This window comes from Carcharhinus amblyrhynchos, chromosome 9, assembly GCF_965287045.1.
Source record: "Carcharhinus amblyrhynchos chromosome 9, sCarAmb.v2.hapA, whole genome shotgun sequence".
NCBI classification, from domain to species: domain Eukaryota; kingdom Metazoa; phylum Chordata; class Chondrichthyes; order Carcharhiniformes; family Carcharhinidae; genus Carcharhinus; species Carcharhinus amblyrhynchos.
Window position 1 is genome coordinate 64,884,962 of NC_137332.1, and position 21,884 is coordinate 64,906,845.

Here is a 21,884-nt window from a genome sequence, read left to right on the forward strand (position 1 = left end):
AAGGATAGCATCAGGGTGGTAGTAAGGGATGATGTAGGAACCAAAGAGCAGAACGTGGAATCGTTGTGGGTGGAGATTAGGAACAGCAAAGGGAGGAAGACACTGGTGGGTGTCGTTTATAGGCCCCCGAATAATGATCTGGAGGTGGGGCAGGCTGTTAACGCGCAAATAAATGCGGCATGCAGGAATGGAACGGCGATAATTATGGGCGATTTCAATCTACATATTGATTGGTCGGCCCATGTTGGACGCGGTGGGCTTGAGGAGGAGTTCTTGGAATGCTGCCGGGATAGTTTCCTCGAACAGTGTGTGTTGGAGCCGACGAGGGAGCGAGCTATCTTGGATCTGGTGTTACGTAGTGAGGTGGGTAGAATTAGGGACCTTGTGGTGAAGGATCCTCTTGGGAAGAGTGATCATTGTATGGTGGAGTTTCTGATGCAGATGGAGGAGGAGAAAGTGGGTTCCCGGACATGTGTCCTTTGTTTGAACAGAGGGGAGTATGGTAGGATGAGAGAGGAATTGGCGAATGTTGATTGGGGGAGTGTGTTGGAAGGTAGGTCTGCTGAGGAACAGTGGAGGATCTTTAAGGAGATCTTTCTTGGTGCTCAGCAGAAATTTATTCCGATGATTAAAAAGGATCGGAGGAGGAGAGGTAATCAGCCGTGGATAACGAAGGAGGTGAAGGCAAGTGTTAAATTAAAAGCGGATGCGTTTAGAGTTGCTAAGAGTAGTGGGCGAGAAGAGGATTGGGAGAGGTTTAAATGTCAACAAAGAATGACAAAGAAATTGATAAAGAAGGGTAGGATAAACTATGAAGCTGGGCTAGCGTTTAATATAAAAAAGGATAGCAAGAGTTTTTATAAATATATAAAAAGGAAGAGGCTGGCTAGGGTGAACATTGGGCCCTTAGAGGATGAGAGGGGGGACTTAGTGGTAGGAGATGGGGAAATGGCTGAGGCCCTGAATAACTTCTTTGTTTCGGTCTTCACGGAGGAGGACGTGAATAATTTGCTGGATGTTAGCGATGGAAAGATGGTAGGAGTGGAGGGCCTGAATGACATTATTGTTACTGGAGAGGTGGTGCTCGACAGACTGGAGGGACTGATTGTGGACAAGTCCCCAGGACCGGATAGAATGCATCTAAGGGTTCTGAAGGAAATGGCAGAGGTGATTATTTTCCAAACGTTGCTGGATTCCGGGGAAGTGCCGGAAGATTGGAAAATGGCTAATGTTACGCCATTGTTTAAGAAGGGTGGCAGGCAAAAGGCGGGGAATTACAGGCCGGTTAGTTTAACGTCTGTTGTAGGAAAAATGTTAGAATCCGTGATCAAGGAGAAAATAGCGAGGCATCTTGAGGAGAATTGTTTGGTGGAGCAGATGCAGCACGGTTTCGTTAAGGGGAAGTCGTGTCTGACGAATTTATTGGAGTTCTATGAGGATGTGTCTAGGGCGGTGGATAGAGGAGAGCCGGTGGATGTGGTCTTTCTTGATTTTCAGAAGGCGTTTGACAAGGTGCCTCACAAGAGGCTATTGCAGAAGGTCAGGGGGCATGGAGTTGGGGGTAGGGTGTTAGCGTGGATAGAGGATTGGTTGTCAAATAGGAGGCAGAGAGTGGGGGTCAATGGGTGCTATTCGGATTGGCGGTTGGTGACTAGTGCAGTGCCCCAGGGGTCGGTGCTGGGGCCTCAGCTATTCACCATTTATATAGATGATCTGGAGGAGGGAACCGAGTGTATGGTGTCGAAATTTGCTGATGACACCAAGATTGGTGGAACGGCAAATTGTGCGGAGGGTGTGGAGAGTCTGCAGAAGGATCTAGATAGGCTGGACGAATGGGCCAGGAACTGGCAAATGGAATTTAATGTTGGCAAATGTGAGGTTGTCCACTTTGGTAGGAATAATGGTAGGAAGGACTATTACTTACGTGGCGAAAAACTGCAGCATGCGACGGTGCAGCGGGACCTCGGGGTCCTTGTGCATGAGTCGCAAAAACCCAGTCTGCAGGTGCAGCAGGTGGTCAGGAAGGCGAATGGGATGCTGGCCTTCATAGCGAGGGGGATTGAATATAAAAGTAGGGAGGTCTTGCTGCAGCTGTATAGGGCGCTGGTGAGGCCACAGCTGGAGTACTGTGTGCAGTTTTGGTCGCCGCACTTAAGCAAGGATATTTTGGCCTTGGAGGGAGTGCAGAGGAGGTTTACTAGGCTGATGCCGGAGTTGAGGGGCTTGAGCTATGAGGAGAGGCTGAATAAACTAGGCTTGTACTCGTTAGAGTTTAGAAGAATGAGGGGAGATCTCATTGAGACGTATAAGATGTTGAATGGGATGGATAGGATAGAGGTGGAGAGGCTCTTCCCGCTCAGAAAGGACAGTAGGACTAGAGGGCGCAGCCTCAGGATAAAGGGGGGGGTGGTTTAGAACGGAGTTGAGGAACTTCTTCACTCAAAGGGTGGTGAATCTCTGGAATTCTCTGCCCATTGAAGTGGTGGAGGCTGCGTCGCTCAATATTTTTAAGATGTGGGTTGATAGGTTTTTGATAGGCAAGGGAATTAAGGGTTATGGGGAGAGGGCGGGATTGTGGAACTGAGCCACGACAGATCAGCCATGATCTTATTGAATGGCGGGGCAGGCTCGAGGGGCTAGATGGCCTACTCCTGCTCCTATTTCTTACGTTCTTATGTTCACTTCAGTTAGGGATGGGCAATCAATGCTGGCCTCGCCAGTGGCACCCACGTCTTATGAAAGAATAAAAAAAACCCTTTAAACTGAAAGCTATGCAAAAACCTGCCCAATGAAGATCAGTGCTAAGATAAAATGTCTAATTTTGTTTGCAGCTTTTTGTTTTGAACACTAACTTTGTAAACGTCAGGTCATGACTAATATCGTCCATTATCTTCCAACAAAGGGTTAAGATGATTGGGTTTGGTCTTTTGTGTCAAGCGAGTAGAGACAGAATGTCAAATTGGATGTGGATCCTTTGCCAGAGTACCTTTTATTAATGGCCTGCATTTTCTCCTTTTGGGGATGTAAACCTTATTACATTCCAGCACTGCCTGCTGTAATCACAATACTGTGTACATGGATTATTCTGCCACTCTCCCCAATCCATGTATTCTGTCATGTTTATGTATGATAAAAATGTACAATGCATCTGCTTAATTTGTCCATGTTTTTTGAGTTAAAGTTTCCTTTCCATTGTATATTTGCATAACTTTGTCATCAGCTACTGGCTGGCTGCCTTTCATTATTATGAACCACAAGAGTTCCAGAAAATATCTCTGGAATGTAATTGGTTATTTCTTCTCAGATTGAGAACTTTCTGCATTTCAAATTCAGTGATTTAATTTCTTCAAGTTTCAGGAGGTTTGTGAGGCATGATCCCATTATTCTAAATGTTCAAAGTACTGACAAATTACTTTGAACTTGTCCTATGTAACTTTTTTCAAATAATATTTGAAACTGTGTATCCAAAGTCAAGTTGCTGGAGCAGATTGCATATTGCAAAATTGATATACCATCTGAATTTATTATCTGTTATTTGAATTACAGAAACATGAAGCTGCCTGTCAAATTCAGCTTGCATACAGGAGTTATAACCAAAGAAAGAAGTTTGTACGGCAAAGAATAGCTGCAATGGTTATACAAAGAATTTACAGAAACTGGCAGCTTGCTAAGACGGAAAAAATGAAATACAAAAAAATCAGAGAGGCTACAATTCTCTTGCAATCTATATGTCGTGGATGGCTTGTTCGCAAAAAGGTATAATTTTCTTAATTAAGCATTTCGATGAGTTCTAACTTATTGAAGCTTATTTTAAATATAATTAGGGCTCTATAAATGTCCCAAAATGTTTTGGCTCTCTATAGAAAATACATCTTGTGGCTTCTACTTTTACAAGATGCTTAATGAGCAATTGATGACATGGGGCTTCAGTTTTTTCTATCTGCTAAAGTTAGAATCATAGAATGGTCTAATTTGCGCCGTAACTATTCAGCCCATTGAGTTTATGCTAGCTCTCTACAAAAGTAATTTAGTTTGCCCCACTACTTTGTATTTTCCCTGTCATCCTCAAACATTTTTCTTTGGATACTTACCAAGTTTCCTTTTGGAAACACCCTTGATTCTGCCTCTACTACCCTTTTAGGCAATGTATTCTGTGCCATAATGACTTGTGTAAAAACAATCTTCCTTAAGTTGCCTTTAGTTCTATTGTCAATCATTTAATACCTGTTATCCACCCTTCTGCCAATGGAAATTGATTGTCTTTCTATCTAGTCTGCCTAGCTACTCAAGGTTTTGAATATCTGTATCCAATTTCTTCTCGATCTTTATTTTGCAGAGAACAACACCAGTTTCTTCAATCTATCCATGTGACTGAAGTTTCTCATTCCTGGAACTATTCTTGTGAATCTTTTCTGTGCCTTCTCTAATGCCTTCACATCCTTCCTAAAGTGTCATAGCCAGATTGAATAAAACATTCCAATTGAGGCCAAACCTGTGTTTTATAAAGGTTCATTATAATTGCCTTGCTTTTGCACTCTATGCCTTTAGTTATAAAGCTGAGGATCCCATATGCCTCATTAACCAATCTCTCAATTTGTCCTGCCATTTCTGATAATTTGTGATCCTGGAGCTTCAAGTTCCTCTGTTCCTGCACTCCCTTTAGAATTGTATTTATTTCATATTGCCTCGCCTTATTCTTCAATGTCTCACTTCACACTTTTCTGTCATTAAATTTCACCTGCCATACATCATTCCACCAGCCATGCCCTCTTGAAGTCTATCATGATCCTCCTCATTGTTCATAATATTTTTGTGTCGTTTGCAAATTTTGAAATCGTGCCGTGTATACCCAAGTCTAGGTCATTGAATTAGCACTTTCGCAATACTTGGGTTCGATAATGTGACAAAAGATCAAAATTCATTAAAATAAACAGGAAAGAGATTTCCTTAATTCCTCAACAACCTCATTACAACAGGAAATGGCAAAAAGATATTTGCTGGAATTCTACCACCCCACCCGCCACAGAATGGGAGCAAGCGAGGGGCAGATGATGGAAATGTCCTTTGACTTTGGGTGCAAGTTTCCGATTTCGCTTGAGCCATAAATTCCTGCCCATTATTTTGACAGCATAACTTTTTTAAAAAAAATCCACAGCCTGCACTGTGAAACATTCAACACAGAATCATTCATGATATTCAGGGCACCATGCAAAAAATATAAAATGAACTAATATTTAGTCATATCCCATTGTAATCATCTAACTGGGAATGCTAACAAAAGGATGGGCAAATACATTACTTCAAAAGGAAACAATCTGGAATTATTTTCGCTTCTTGCTGATCCTGATAATGATTGTTACATATGAGAACAACAGCCATAATACTCAGTAGCATGGTTTTGTTAGTCTTGTGTCTTGCCAGATCTTTGTGATGCATCTATATCTTTCAGAGTTATTGCCTACGCTCTCTTTCTATCTGTTTTTGTTTGTTTGAATGAATGAATTATCCTAATCACGTAAAAGTTCATGTTTTAAAGTCAAGTGTCCATTTTTGAAAACTAGTGTAAGTGAATCATCACAAAGAGAGTATTGTTTTGGTATGCACTGTGTGTATTGTTATCTTGGTTATATCTAAATGTATCCTATCCTTCACTACTGATATACAGTAGCAGCAGTGTGTACCATGTATATGATGCACTGCTAAAGCTCCTTAGACACCACCTTGCAAACTCATGACAAATACCATCTAGAAGGACAAGAGCAGCAAATATATCAGCTAGAAGTTCACTTCCAAGTCATTCACCATCCTGACTTGGAAATATATCACCACTCAATCGTTGTCACTGGGTCAAAACCTTGGTGCTCCCTCCTTAACAGCACTGTAGGTGTACCAACACCACAAGGACTGCAGCAGCTTAAGAGATGATGTAACAATTCTAATCTTCTTTGCTTTGACATTCATCATTGGTCAATTTTGAATTAATCACTAAAATTTCTCCAGTATTGAAAATGCATTCGAATTGACCAGAAGACACTATGGTCCTAATACCAACCACTGGGGACTACCAGTACATACCATCCTTCAGTCTAGAAAAAAAAAACAACTCTTCACAGCTGCTCTGTTTCTCGTCACTCAACGAACTTTATATTCATGCTGTCACTGTTCAGCAAACTTCAGTTTTGTTGGCTGGTTTAATTGTATGTCACTTTGTCTTACGTTTTGAAAGTCCACATTGCCACATCAACTCTCTGTTCCCTCATCTAAAAACCCAATGAAGATCATTAAGCGCAATTTGACTTAATAAATCCATGCTGGCTTTCCTTAATCTACGCATGTCTAAAATTACATAGCATAAATGGGAATAAGGCAGGAAGAAATTGATGATTTACTGGGTTTGTAAAGGAAATCTGAGCAATGCAGCCGTCTTAGTGTGTCAACAGTACACTTTTCTCCTAATTTTCAGTCAAAGATTATTAAAATTTTGCTAAAGGCTAGAATTTGTGGGTGGATGAAGAGAAGAAGCAAACTATTTGTGAAAGGTAAATCTTGAGCTGAAAAAGAAAAATTCTACTACATGGTCTAAATGAAATTAAGAGGACTGTTTCAAGCCAGGTTGCTGGGAATGGAGAGACTACATATGAAAGCCCCTGCTGTCTTTTGCCCTTTAACCAATAGGCTGTTTGTAGATAGTTAGAGCATAATGTATTTGACTTGTGTAAGAGGCAGATGTTAGGAAGTGGAAAGATGTAATGGGTTCCAGGATTTTGTTTATATCTTGAATCTATATTTTGTTCCACAAAGAACATGTGTGATCACAGGTGCAAATAGTTTATCCAATACTCAAATTTAAAAATCTGATTTTGCTGAATAATGTAATGCCATGAGTACCCATTTCACTGTGCTGATGTTGCCACATGAATTTATGGTTTATTTATATTTTCTGTTCAAATACAGATTGTTGAGCACAAATTGGCACAAAAGAGGCTTTGTTTTACTGCTGCTGCCTATCATCACCTTTGTGCCTTAAAGATTCAAAGAATGTACAGACAATACAGGCTTCTTAAATGTGCAGAAGAAGAGATCAATTCTGTCATATGTATCCAGGTAAAATAATAATGAAAAAGACGAAGATCATCCCAGATTGAAACAACATTTCCTAAGATGTGAAAGTTTAAATATTTGACGAGGAAGACATTTTATGATCACTGTCTAAAATAGTGTAGCTGTTTACAATATATATACTACCTTGTGTTGACTGGAATACTTATCCCCACTGTGCTTCATTATAAGGCAGAATCTTTATTAAGTCACTTTATCCTTCAAAGTTGTTACTATTGCACACGAATGTTTAATCTACTGAAAAAATGCCTTCAAATCTTCGTAAGCAATTCATATCAGTTGGATTTCTTCATGAAAATAATTATTGTTATGTAACTGTATGAGGCAACCTACTATACACATTAACATTCCCAAACAGAAAATCAATGAAAAGCTAGAAAGTCTGTTTTTCCAGCCATATCTGAGCTATGAATGTTGCCCAGGATGTTGAACCTTTTGTCTTCGCTGAATCGACAGGCAGAAGCCAATCTCTGTTCTGAAAGATGGCACCTCCACCAATGTGGCATCGCCACAGTGATAGCCTTGCTTTTTGTGCTCAAGTTATTGGTTTTGGCTAACACCCACAACCTTCTGACTCAGTTTGTAGCACTATCTCAAATCTGCATGCAGCTGCTCAGTTAAGTTACTGCTACTAGTTTGTGGTTTGTTACTAGTGATCTGGTATACTCCTGTTACAACATTACTTCATTACCATGAATGACTACTTGTCCACTCGTTCTGTGTTATTTGTTAACTTTTTACATATATTGCATTATAGAGATGGTTTAGAACTTGTCTTCAACGCAGCCGTTACCTTGATGATCGTCAGAAGATCATTGTAGTACAGCGAACTGTGAAGGCCTGGCTCACGCGACGTCACAGAGCTGCTGTTGTTATTCAGAAAGTTGTAAGACATTTCCTTTCTAAAACTCGGAAACAAAGATTTCATGGAGGAATTATCAAAATACAGGTATTCAAGCTATTTGTAATTGGTTGCTGGTGTCAGTTAGTGCACTGGTTGTACCTGAACAATTTGAGAACATAAGAACGTAAGAAATAGGAGCAGGAGTAGGCCATCTAGCCCTTCGAGCCTGCCTCTCGCCATTCAACAAGATCATGGCTGACCTGAAGTGGCTCAGTTCCACTTTCCCGCTTTCTCCCCATAACTCTTAATCCCCTTGCCTACCAAAAACCTATCCACCTGTGTCTTAAATATATTTTTATATATATATATATATATATATGTGTATATATATATACAGGCAGAGAATTCCAGAGATTCACCACCCTTTGAGTGAAGAAGTTCCTCCTGAACTCTGTTCTAAACTGCCCCCCCCGCTTATCTTGAGGCTGTGCCCTCTAGTCCTGCTGTCCTTTCTGATCGGGAAGAACCTCTCCACCTCTACCCTATCCATCCCTTTCATCATCTTATATGTCTCAATGAGATCTCCCCTCATCCTTCTAAACTCTAACGCGTACAAGCCCAGTCTATTCAGCCTCTCCTCATAGCTCAACCCCCTCAACTCAGGTATCAGCCTAGTGAACCTCCTCTGTACTCCCTCCAAGGCCAAAATATCCTTGCGCAGGTGCGGCGACCAAAACTGCATGCAGAAAGAAAATGTATATTTATTAAATTTAGTTTTCTGATTATTTTTGGATTTTGTAAACTATCATGTAGATTTTAATTAGTCAAATAATAGATTTAAAGTCAATTGCGTAACAGTTGTAATGCTGGTTTACCATTGTGCTCTTAAAATATTGAGCTTTATTAATGTATTCCAGTATGACCTTGATAGAATTTAAATTTATTGGAATGTTTAACTTGTGTTGATAGAATACATCAAAATACATTTCTAATTTTGTAGGCTTTATGGAAGGGATATTGCTTGCGCAAGAAAACCAACCATTCTCAAATAATTAATATCAGACGCCGCATTAAACAGGCTAATCAGAACAGCACAGAGGAGCAGAAATTATGTAACCGAACAGCTGTGGCTTTGGATTATGTTCTTAAATTCAAACATTTCTCTGACATACTTGCAGCTTTACAACATTTAGGTTTGTATATTTCCATTTTATTCATTTGTGCAATAAAATTAGCCAACAGTGCAATTTATTTATTAATATTTGCTTTAATTGAATTTATTGCTGGAGTACTGAAATTAACTGTCTTTTTGTATTTGGACTTTGAGAATGAAACTTGCACATAATTTTAGAAAGGGATTTTGGCGAGAGCAGCACTTATTACCAATGTCTTATTGCTCTGAGTCAATGTAGCCCAACACAAGTAAGGATGACATGCTTCCTCCCTTCCTTCAGGGGTATTAATGAACTGGTTAGGCTGTTGCAACATTTCAATTAATTACCAGTACAATAACATAACCATTCTGTTCCTTTTAATGGAGAGTTTGATTAATGAACTCTATTACTAGTTGGACTGTTTGTTTTTCTGAAGCTGACAGTGTATTTATATTTATTGCCTCTCGGCATAGGCTCACTTGCGATCGCTGGCTTTCCCTCTCTCTGTCATGTCTCTCACCCTGGCATGATTGCGCTGTCTGTCTGTCTTTTTTTTCTCTCTCTCTGTCTTTTTTTTTCTCTCTCTCTCTCTCTCTCTCTTTCTCTCTCTGTCTGTCTGTCTTTTTTTCTCTCTCTCTCTCTCTGTCTGTCTGTCTTTTTCTCTCTCTCTCTCTCTCTCTCTCTCTCTGTCTCTCTCTGTCTTTCTCCCCCTTGCCCTGGCTCGATCATATGTTCTCTTTCTCGCTCTCTCGCTCGCTCGCCCTGGCTGCCTTGCGCGCTCGCTAGTCTCCAACTGTCAAATCCAGACTTGATATTAACTATCGTGATGCCATCTCTGCATCTTGCTTGATCTGGCTTCTTCCTTTTGTAGTAACAAGCCTCACAACACCAGGTTAAAGTCCAATAGGTTTAGTCAGTAGCAAAAGCCACAAGCTTTTGGAGTGCTGCTCCTTCATCAGGTGAGTGGGAGTTCTATTCACACACAGAGCATGTAAAGACACAAACTCAAATAATGCTTGGAATTTGAGTCTTTACAGGCAATCAAGTCTTACAGACAATGAGTGGAGAAAGGGTTAAGCACAGGTTAAAGAGATGTGTATTGACTCCAGCCAGGACAGTTGGTGAGATATTGCAAGCCCAGGCAAGTCGTGGGGGTTACAGACAGTGTAACTTGAACCCAAGATCCCAATTGAGGCCGTCTTTGTGTGCAGAACTTGGCTGTCAGTTTCTGCTCTGCTGTCTCGTGAAGGCCACCTTGGAGAATGCTTACCCAAAGATCAGGGACTGAATGCCTGTGACCAATGAAATGTTCCCCAACAGGAAGAGAACACTCTTGCCTGGTGGTTGTCAAGTGGTGTTCATTCATCCGATGTCATGGCGTCTGCATGGTCACTGCTGGACAATCACCAGGCAAGAGTGTTCTTTTCCTGTTGGGGAACATTTCAGTGGTCATGGGAATTCAGCCTCCGATCTTCAGGTAAGCATTCTCCAAGGCATTCTTCACGACACATGACGATACAGAGTTGCTGAGCAGAAACTGATAGCCAAGTTCTGCACACGAGGACGGCCTCAACCGGGATCTTGGGTTCATATCTGTAACTTCCATGACTTGCTTGGGCTTGCAAAACCTCGCTAACTGTCCTGGCTGGAGACAATACACATTTCTCTAACTAATGCTCAACCCTCTCTCCACTCACATTGTCTGTACCTTTTAAGACTTGATTACCTGTAAAGACTTGATTTCCAACCATTATTTTGTAAATTGAGTTTGTCTTTATATGCCCTGTTTGTAAGTAGAACTCCCACTCACCTGCTGAAGGAGCAGTGCTCCAAAAGCTAGTAGTGTTTGTTGACAAATAAACCTATTGGACTTTAACCTGGTGTTGTGAGACTTCTTGCTGTGTTTACCCCAATCCAACACTGGCATCTCCACATCATTCTTTCTTTATCCCATTGATGATAACAAGCTGATCTAGATTTTGATCATCCTTGAACTTCTCCAATGAGATTTTCTGGTTACAACTGAAAAGACGAGAGTAGAATCAGACAGGCAGGTCAAAGATCAAGTTACAGGACATCGTAATCATCAAGGTTGCAATTTGTGACAGATTGGTATTTCACTGCTAGTGCAGGGATTGAAATATTATTGAAGAGGTTCAAACACTTAGGTGCTAGACAGATAAGCGTTGAGTTGGAAAGTGGTAACAACTTCAAGCACTTGAGGGATGGGTTACAGATGAGACAGTGGTTTGTAATGTAACATACATTTATTGTCTTCTGTCAAGTGCTTTTAAGATTTTTTTAGTTGAAATCTGCTCTTCTAATGGATATTAATTTGCTAATTTCATCAAAGTTTTTTGTTAATCCTAGCTGCAAAACATTTCATCATTTTAACAGGAATCATTAATTTTATTTTCAGAGGTTGTAACCAGGCTTTCTTCCATTTGCTGTGAAAATCTTGCCCGAAGTGGAGCAACACCTATCATCTTAAGTTTGATCAGGAGTTGTAATCGCAGTGTGCCTTCCATGGATGTTATTAAGTGTGCTATTCAAGTTCTGTTCAATCTTTCAAAGGTACTAGTTGTTTCTTTTCCTGTTTTGCTATATGTAATTTGTTTTTATCACTATTGTATAACATTATGTGGAAAATTTATGCTTGATCAAGTAATTAAGTAATGGGTGGCACACTGGTTAGCAGTGCTGCCTCATAGCATCAGGGACCCAGGTTCAATTCCCAGCTTGGGTCACTGTCTGTGTGGAGTTTGCACATTCTCCCTATGTCTACGTGGGTTTCCTCCCACAGTCCAAAGATGTGCAGGTTAGTGCACTGGCCATGCTAAATTTTCCCTCAATGTACCCGACAGACACCGAAGTGTGGCGACTAGGGGATTCTGACAGTAACTTCAATACAGTGTGAATGTAAGCCTAATTGTGACTGATAAACTTCACTTTACTTTTAATTGTAAACAGACCATTGCCTTTTTAGGTTTTCTTTTCATTTTCAGCATAAAGATTTAGTTTAATTTCAGCTATGAATGAATAAAATTGCATTTTTGTTTCATGATCTCCAGTATCAGAAAACATCTGCAGTGGTGTATGAAGTGGACAATTCCATTAATACGTTACTCAACCTGTTGCACATGTACAGAGGGAAAGCTGGTGACAAGACATCAGACAAATGTGGCAGCATTTTTACTAAGGTTTGCTGTTTACTGGCCCTTCTGTCAAAAGATTCGCAGAGGGCATTGGTGAGTAAATGTATCTTCAAGTTATATTGTAGAACATTTTTAGTTATAGACGGAGTTGTTCCTAGTTTGAATCATGTTTAATCTGGAAATTGGCTGTTTTGCTTCTTGATATTAAATACAGATATCTGCTGTATAACAATCCAAAGACTGAAAAAGCATAGTTGCAAGACATACAATTTATGCAACAGACTTCTATTTGAATTGGGTTTACTCGTACTTTGTTACCTCTGCTCTCAAATGCATTGATTCCTTGCCATGCTGCCAATTGTTCTCTGGTAATTTACAAATTGACTAAGCCTCCTGCATGGCCTCCAACTTTGAATGAGTGGCAGGCTATTTCATGTAAGAGCATCATCTGAGCTGCTGTCATGCTATTCCTGTTTGATTCCAAAGAGGGTCACTGAATTGTAGTGAGGAATATTTTGAAAATGCCTTTCTTTGATCAAATTTCCTCCCACACTTTCTTCAAGTCTTAGTCAATTGTACCGTTGATTGTCCCAATTGTAATGATCAAATTATTGTACATTAGGAATCAATCCATGACATTTCCTGATCTGTACAGCCCCACACCTATTGCCTGTGCTGAAGGAAAGAGAGTTGACATCTGTAATTTTTACAGTAAAGGTGATGGCAACTACACTAAATATTTACAAGATTCCAGCAAATTAGAAAAAGCCAAATAGCAAGCTCTGCACAAGTATATAACTCACTGCAAATTCCATCTTTTCACCTTTGTAATTCTGATCTTTGTTCCTGTGACAAATTAATTAACTCCACTCTGTAACTGTCATTTAACTAATTCGACCAAGTTTAGCCCTACAAAACTTACTCCACGTGCTGAGAGATTTTTTTTTGCTTATAAATATTTCATTTGTATACTCCAGCATAAGTGACAAGGTTCACATTGACAAGCATATTTCAGTTCTAAGCAATGCTACCTAAGAAAACAATTTTAAAGTAAATAAATGCTAGAGATCAATGGATGTTAGTGTCCGAGATTCAGCTGTGTTGACACATGTGACCTGCACTCCACACAGGTGACAAAGAGGATCATCTGAACTTTGAAACACTTTAAATGGCTCCCAGCCCAATGCTATTGACCTTAAAACAACTCTTACACCTCTGTGACCTCAGAGTTATGGTTCCCTGTGATAGCTTGCCCTTTCTAGAGGGAGTTTTTGAATATCACAGAGATCAAGAGGTTGTCTGGTGATGACTTCTAATGAAATGGAGCTCTGTAAAAATCGACGAGGAATGAGGGGGTTTTCTCTCCACTTGTCAGAGTCCTATCAAGCACAAAGCAAGGTGTTGTGATTTTTGGAGGTCAACCGTCTCAATCCCGGGCTAATGCTGCAAGATGCTACTCCAATAACATACCTGAGAAGCGCAACACCATCAAGGTCAAAGCCCACTTAATTAGCCTATCCACCACCAACATCACCCACGCCAGCCCTGGCACACAATGAGGTGCACTACAAGATTCCTTGGGCAACACCTTCCAAACCCATAACCATTATCACTAAGAAGGGCAACAGATGGATGGGAGCACCACCACCTACAAGTTCCTCTGCAAGCCACGTACCATCCTGACCAGGAGCTACATCACCTTTACTTCATTCTTGCCAAGTCAAAATCCTGGACCTTGCTTCCAAACAGCACTGTGTATGCAAGAATTGCAGCATTCAAGAAAGTGGCTTAACACCACTTTCTCATGGGCAGCTGGGGATGGACAATAAATGCTGGCCTAGCCAGCAACATCCACATCTCATGAAAGAATTTAAAAAATATGTTAGCTTCACATTGAAGCTTCAGTCAGTTATCGATGTAAATGGCAATCAAGATATTTGACTTTAATGATAATTTCAGTAAGCGAATATGTTACCTGGGGCTTGTTATAGATTTAAAGGTTGGGATCACACCAGGTTATATCTATTAAAATTGCATTGTTTTAAAATACAAATATATAAGTAGATTTACATAAGAGACTGTGTACTGAAATTGATGCCAATATTGTGTTTATTTGTCTACAGAAAATAACAGTTGGCTATTTTTATTTTGCTGAGATAAATGTAATGGCAAAAAGTAAATTATGGATCATGATTTATTTATTGTTGTTTTCTCCTTTTTCCCACCAAAGTGGAGACTAGAAATGGGCATTTTGATGATGCTGTTGCGCTGTCTGTTTTCAGGAGATCCGAAGCTTACCCAGAGTGGTAGATCGTATCCGTAGCATTTACCAGCTAACTGTGAGGAAACACAAGATGGATATGGATAGAATTAATGTGAAGCTGCGGATGTCTGCCCCTTGCAATGGTGTTTCATATATTCCGGCCACACCTGTGCGAACAAGATTAGTTTCTAAGTAAGAAGCCATTTTCTAATATTTGAATGATGTCGGGAGGAATTCTCCAAAAAGCCAATTAAGTGTCATAACAGCGAAAGTAATGGAGCGATCCGCACCGGTCTCTCAGGCACACTTCGCTCCACAATCCTCCCACATTTTTTTGGGGAGTTGGAAATTTTGTCAGCACTAGGGAATGGGGTCTAAACACTCCAGTGAGCCTGGCTTCAGAGCACTCAGGCGTTGTTTCATAAGGCATCTTGATCTCAACTGTACTGGACGACCCTCACCCTTGTCTCCCCCTCATCTCTGACATGGGTCACTGGTATCGGGGCTTGCCTCACCCTTTTGGCACTGCTCTGCCACTGTTGGATGGGCACCACCCGACCTGCCCCCTGACCACAGGGGTGCTTCGCTCACGCTGTACCTGAAGACCAGAGAATCCTGTGCGGTGGGAGTCAAAAGGGCAGTGCGTTTTTAATGCTACTTTAAATATGTTAATTGGCCTCGTGTTCTTTCTCTTTGCACCATTAGAAAAGGGCTGGGAGGATCACAAACTGTTTGGCACTAGGTGTAATTTTGAGGCCTGCACACTATTCCTCGGGATCAGCACAATCTGCGCCAAGTCAGAGAATCACCCCCGTCATCATTCTCTTGCACTCACCTGGGGTGGCATGGTGACACAGTGGTTAACACTGTGCCAGGGACCTGGGTTCGATTCCCAGCATGGGTCACTGTCTGGAGTGTGCACATTCTCCCTGTGTCTGTGTAGGTTTCCTCCTGGTGCTCTGGTTTCCTCCCACAGTCCAAAGCTGTGCAGGTTAGGTGAAGTGGCCATGCTAAATTCTTCCTCAGTGTACCTGAACAGGCGCCAGAGTCTGGTGACTAGGGGATTTTCACAGTACCTTCATTGCAGTGTGAATGTAAGCCTACTTGTGACTAATTAATAAACTTTCACCTATTCCATTTTTCTTCTGTTCTATAACACTTTTATGTTGTTGTTTTTGTTCTGCAGACTAAAACCAGACTGGGTATTAAGGAGAGACAATATGAAAGAAATTGTGGATCCTCTGAAAGCCATTCAGTTGGTTGTGGATACACTTGGAATTTCTATTTAAAATGTCAATAGTGGAAAATAATAGTTGATCTTTGATAAATGTTCATGTAAATGTGTACACAAAAACAAATTCTTAAAACTTATCTGCACTGTATTCCTTGTGTAAATTTTGTTAATGTTGTTATGTTTGGTTTGGTTTCACATGTATATCAAATATCATGATGAAAATGTATCTTCCATCTTTAATCTGAAAAACAAGTAGGAGCAAAATTATTTCTATGGACTATTTCTTACAAGTCTTTTAAAATGAATTAATTGAATTTGTTCATATTTGTATACCTCTACTAAGCTTGTTTTTAGTACAATTTAGAAATAAATCTTTACAATACTGTATGTAATGAACAGTACAGAAATGTTTCATCGTGTCAATTCTTTCCACTTGCTACATTGCTGAATAATGTTGACTGCTCCAGCCATTTGCAATCTAACAGCAAAGTGATGGGAGAGGTTGTGACAAGTGTACTTAAACATAACCTCCTGATGGCACTAACCATCTCCAACAAGAGGAGAACCTAGCCACCTTATGGCATTCAATGCCAGAGTTTGCTACCAAAACCTATTTTGCAGTTCTTCCCAAATCTGCAAATGCCACACTTAGTCAAAACAAGGGCAGGAGGCTTATGGAAATGTTGAGATCCAATTTCCGCTTCTCAATTTGAAAATATTTTGAAATTCCTTAATCATTATTGCGGAAAACCTAGAGGTACCTATTTGCCAGCAGTTGATTTGTCTACCTGCTCTTAGATGGCAGGCTTGAAGGACCTAGTGCCATTTTTAAACTCCAGTCCTGCATGCACATATCACACTCCTGCAACTCAGCTGTCTTCACCAGATGCTTCAACACAGCCAGAACCCAGAGGGAAAAGATAAGCAGCGTGAAAAAGAAGGTAATACTAGATTTTAGCCTTTGAAGCCCTTATTTATGGTATGTGGGCCCATCAGCATGACCTCTACCCCAGGGATGGCTCAAAGAACACCAACTTCACCAAAGTCCTCAGCTCCCTCCACTATCAAACTATCAGCAAGGCATCATGTTCTCAAACAGCTACTCTCTTCACGGATCTCACATCCATCAGTGGGAGACATGTTTGGACTCATTTTCTCAACAAGATTTTCGAAACACCACCATCCAATCTGTCTTATTGCTCATGTTTCAATCTCTGTCCCCTCTGGGTAGATCTCACGACACAGGAGGCATCCATTTCGTCCAGGCCCTACACTCAAAATATCTTCCTTTTGTCTCCAAACAAATGCACAACAAGTGAGCCAAAAATTGGGGAGAGACAGCAGACATAATCGCCCTCACTGATGAGGGTAGGGATCTCATTGCGACGCAGAGCTTGGCTTGCAACAACCTGCTATGGATCTCAACTCCATCACTTCGCCCAATCCTGAACTTCCAAGCTCTGAACTATAATTGTATGAACTCTTGAGTTAATTTCAGCTCATCCATTGAAACTGTCCCTTTATGGTCGGTGGGGAGCAGTTAAAGACAGCAGCTAACCAGCCCTGCAGTTCTGAGTCCCCAGAGCACCCCTGAGGATGAGGAATCTTAGGAAGAACTGTCACTGTGCTCACTGCATCCTCCACCAGTGCAGAGAGAGACAGCTTGATGAGGTGTTTTTCAAGGTTAGACATAGGGTCACTTTCTAGGGAACACCTCACAGCAATTGGAAGCTAGGACAGCCCAGGTCTCCGGCACTCAGAAAGCTGCTGGAGACCAGCCAACCACTCTGTCCCAGTCAGATGATGAGCCTCTAGAAGTGGCTGTCAACTCACTGGAGGAGACGCAAAGACGGGTAGCGGAAAATTAGAGTTTCAACAGTCACTGGTTAGAGTAGAGCACAAGATGGAAAAGACCTTCTGCATTCTCTGATACCATGATTGTAACATGCAAGTGCTTCGAGGCCAGCATGGGAGATTTGGCAATTTCTATTGTGACCTTAGTCTAGAAGGCCCTGCAGGATCTGCATTTGTCCATGCACTCCATGGCCAGTCACTTGGGACACATAAAGAAAAGGCCACATGGGGCCCAGGCATCTTGACTTTCCTCCAGGTATCCCATCTGTCCCAGGAGTCGTAACAAGACCTTCTGCTACTCATAGGGAGGATGAGTGTCAGCTGGACATCTTGGCAAGACCCCCCTAAGGTGTGCAGCCTTTCACACTCCCTCCACGGGTCAAGGGTGGTGTAGGAAAAATACATTGTTAAGATGGCGGCGTGGGCTCGTTGGGCCGTGCTGTGTTGTTCTTTGTTCCTTATACCAACACCAGCACCATAGGCCACCAAGTGTCCTTATGCTCCTGAGCAGGAGAGCCCTATGAGGCCGGGTGTCCACCAAGGTCATCAGGTCTGAGGCATTCAAGAGCCAGGCCACTCTGGACTCTACAGAAATCCAGATATCACCTAAGGAGATTCATCAAAGATGCCAAACGACAATACTAGACCAAGCTAGAGTCCCAGGCCAGCCATATGGACTCCCAGTGACAATGGCAAGTTCTGCAAGACGTAAAAGGTTACAAGATGAAGGCATGTGAAATCACTGGCTCCAACGCACCCCTCCCTGATGAGCTCAATGCATTCTATGCCCGTTTTGAGCAAGAGGTCAGCAAGAACGTGTCCTCTACCCCAGAAGCCTCGACTGAACCCGTATCTGAGATCACCATTGCAGATGTCAGAGCAGTCTTCTTGAAAATCAACCCATGGAAAGCAACTGGCCCAGATGGGTTACCTGGACAAGCACTCAGATCCTGCGCAGACCAGCTGGCGGGGGTATTCACAGACATCTTTAACCTCTACACCAATCTGAGGCCCCTATCTGCTTTAAGAAGACAACCATCATCATGGTACCAAAGAAAAGCCAGGCAGCGTGCCTTCAGGTGCATAGCCTGGTGGCTCTGACATCCATCATTATGAAGTGCTTCAAAAGATTTGTCATGGCATGAATCAATTCCAGCCTCCCAGATAATCTGGATCCACTACAGTTTGCCTATCGCCACAACAGGTTCAGAGTAGACACCATCTCTGTGGTCCTACACGCAACCCTGGAACACCTGGATAACAAAGACATCTATGTCAGACCCCAATCGACTACAGCTCAGCCTTCAACACTATTATTCCTATGAAGCTCATCACCAAACTCTGTGGCCTGGAGCTCGGCTTCTCCCTCTGTGAATGGATCCGAGACTTCCTTACCCACAGACTACAATCAGTAAGGATAGGCAACAACACTTCCTCTTCAATTATCGTCAACACTGGTGCCCCAGAAGGTGGTGTCCTCAGCTCCTTACTATACACCTATGACTGTGTGGCCAAATTTCCCTTAAACCGATTTTCAAGTCTGCTGATGACACCATCATTGTGAGTCTAATCTCAAACGATGAGACGGAAGACAGGAAGGAGATTGAGAACCTGGTGAACTGGTGCGATGACAATAGCCTATCCATCAATGTCAGCAAAACAGAGATAATCATTGACTTCAGGACGCATAGTAGAGGACATGCCCCAGTCTACATCAATGGGGACGAAGTGGAAATGGTCGAGAGCTTCAAGTTTCTAGGTGCCCAAATCACGAACAACCTGTCCTGGCCCCTCCATGCCAATACTATAGTTAAGAAAGCCCACCAACAATTCTACTTTCTCAGGAGGCTAAGGAAGTTTGGCATGTTCGCTACGATTCTCACCAACAGATGTACCATAGAAAGCATTCTTTCTGGTTATATCACAGCTTGGTATGGCTCTTGTTCTGTCCAAGACCATAAAAAACTACAAAGGATCGTGAACAAAGCCCAATCCATCACACAAATCAGCCTCCCAACCATTGATTTTATCTATGGCTGCCTCGGGAAAGCAACCAGCATAATCAAGTATCCCACACATCCCAGACACATATTCTCTTCTACCTTCTTCCGTTGGGAAAATGATACCAACCATACCACCCAACTCAAGAACAGCTTCTTCCCTGCTGCCATCAGACTTTTGAATGTACCTACCTTGTATTAAGTTGATCTTTCTCTACACCCTAGCCATTATTGTAACACTACATTCTGCATGTTCTCCTATCCTTCCCTATGTACGGCATGCTTTGTCTGTATAGCACGCAAGAAACAACACCTTTCACTGTGTACCAATAAATGCGACAATAATAAATCAAATCAAATGAAATATCTCAAATTTCAACAGTAGATGGTTATCCGCATTTTGTGATGACCTGAACAACTTTAATATCATTTAGGTTCCTTAAGAAGATGATAAATAATGAAGGACAAAATAAAGATGTTTGGCTCATTGAGGCAGTCCTACTGGGAGTTTGGATGAATCAGCCAATGTTCCAGCTGCATTTTCAATTTTCCCAGTGGTACAGATTGTCAGATTGATTTAAATTTTAATCAACTTTCAAACATTTTTTTAAATCTGCTCCATGTCTACATTTTGTTAAGTTTGACTTTATAGTTTCACTGACCTGATTTACCTTGGAATAATTTTTAATTTCCTTCTCATAGAAACAAAAACTAGAAGTGGGAGTAGGCCATTTGGCCCTTCAAGCCCACATCACCATTCATTATGATCATGGGCGATCATTAAATTCAATATCCTAATCCCCCCTTCCTCTTATATCGCTTTAGTCCTAAGAGCTACGTCTAATTTATTCTCGAAATCAGACAATGTTTTGGCCTCAACTACATACTGAGATAGTGAATTCCATACATTCACCACTGTAGGGTTTGTTTATTCCTTTAGAATAGATATAGGCACAACTATAGAACTTCTTTACTGAGAATTGTTTAAAATTAGAAATTACAGAAGGCGAAATAAGGATTATTTAAGAGAGCGAAATAGAGAAAGCAGCAGAAGCTAGTATTGTGCTGACCAAAGAACTCAAAACATAATCTGGATTGAACTGACTAAATATCGATCTGTGTCTTCAATATAACTAAATACTTAGCTGTATTATGAAAGACCTGGGTATAAGCAATTTTCAACTAACAAACAATTGCCAGCTGTGACCATGAAAGCTTCTGTTTGTGAAAAGAACCATTTCTGCTTAATATCGCACTTTCAAATGTAATCAATTCCTAAGATAAATCTAGAATTCCAAGCTGAGTTTTAAAATGTGGCTAAATTACTTTAAATTAGATTTAAAACATGGCATAATTAGTTATATGGGCGGCAATACCTTAAGATGAAGCCTTTTAACTAATGCAAACCATACAGAGGATCCCACAATCACTCTCTCAGTGAAGAAATTTCTCCTCACCTCAGTTGCGTGGCTGAGGGATTGGTGCAGGACGGAGAGTTTTAGTTTTGTAGACCATTGGGAAGTCTTTGCAAAGGAAGGGCACTTGTATAAGAGGGATAGGGAACATTTAAATGGGAAGGGTACACATATTTTAGCTGGGAGGTTGGCTGGAGTGTTTAGGCAGGGTTTAAACTAATATGGAGGCAGGGTGGGAAGGAGAGAGACAGCTCAGGCACTGAGAGTGGGAGTGAGTTGGAGGTCAGGGTAAGTCTAGATGACAGGAAAATCTTCCAGGAGAAGGAGCATCCGAGTGGGCCTGAGGGTCTTCAGTGCATCTGCTTTAATGTGAGGAGTGTGACGGGTAAGACGGATGAACTTAAGGCCTTGATGTTCGCGAGGAATTTAGATGTGGTGGCAGTGACAGAGATGTGGTTAAAGGAGGGGTAGGACTGGCAGCTAAATATTCCAGGGTATAAGTGTTTTAGGTGTGATAGGGGAGGGTTGAAAAGAGGAGGGGGAGTGGCGCTCTTAGTTAGGGAGCAGATCACAGCGGTACAGAGGGAGGATAACATGGGGGGGATGGGAATTGAGTCTCTGTGGGTGGAGTTGAGGAATAGGAAGGGGGCCATTACTATGCTAGGGGTGTACTATAGGCTGCCCGACAGCCTGCGGGCAGTGGAAAAGGGTGCATGTAGGGACATTTTGGACAAGTGTAAGAAGAACAGGGTTGTTGTAGTGGGAGATTTTAATCTCCCTGGGGTGGATTGGAAGGTGCCTAGAGCTGGGGGGTCAGACGGGGAGGAATTCGTAAGATGTGTATTG

General features: G+C 41.6%; 1 protein-coding gene across 1 annotated transcript in view; it reads left to right on the plus strand.

The window, feature by feature from the left end:
* aspm (assembly factor for spindle microtubules) overlaps window positions 1-16,099 on the plus strand; it is a 72,052-nt gene extending 55,953 nt beyond the window's left edge. Inside the window, exons 22-29 of the mRNA XM_080195854.1 lie at window positions 3,547-3,756; window positions 6,955-7,104; window positions 7,877-8,068; window positions 8,964-9,156; window positions 11,537-11,691; window positions 12,189-12,365; window positions 14,555-14,727; window positions 15,722-16,099. Coding sequence (XP_080051980.1) covers window positions 3,547-3,756; window positions 6,955-7,104; window positions 7,877-8,068; window positions 8,964-9,156; window positions 11,537-11,691; window positions 12,189-12,365; window positions 14,555-14,727; window positions 15,722-15,824 — 1,353 coding nt within the window. The 3' untranslated portion in view covers window positions 15,825-16,099. The remainder of the gene's footprint in view (window positions 1-3,546; window positions 3,757-6,954; window positions 7,105-7,876; window positions 8,069-8,963; window positions 9,157-11,536; window positions 11,692-12,188; window positions 12,366-14,554; window positions 14,728-15,721) is intronic.
* Window positions 16,100-21,884: the final 5,785 nt, after the last annotated feature.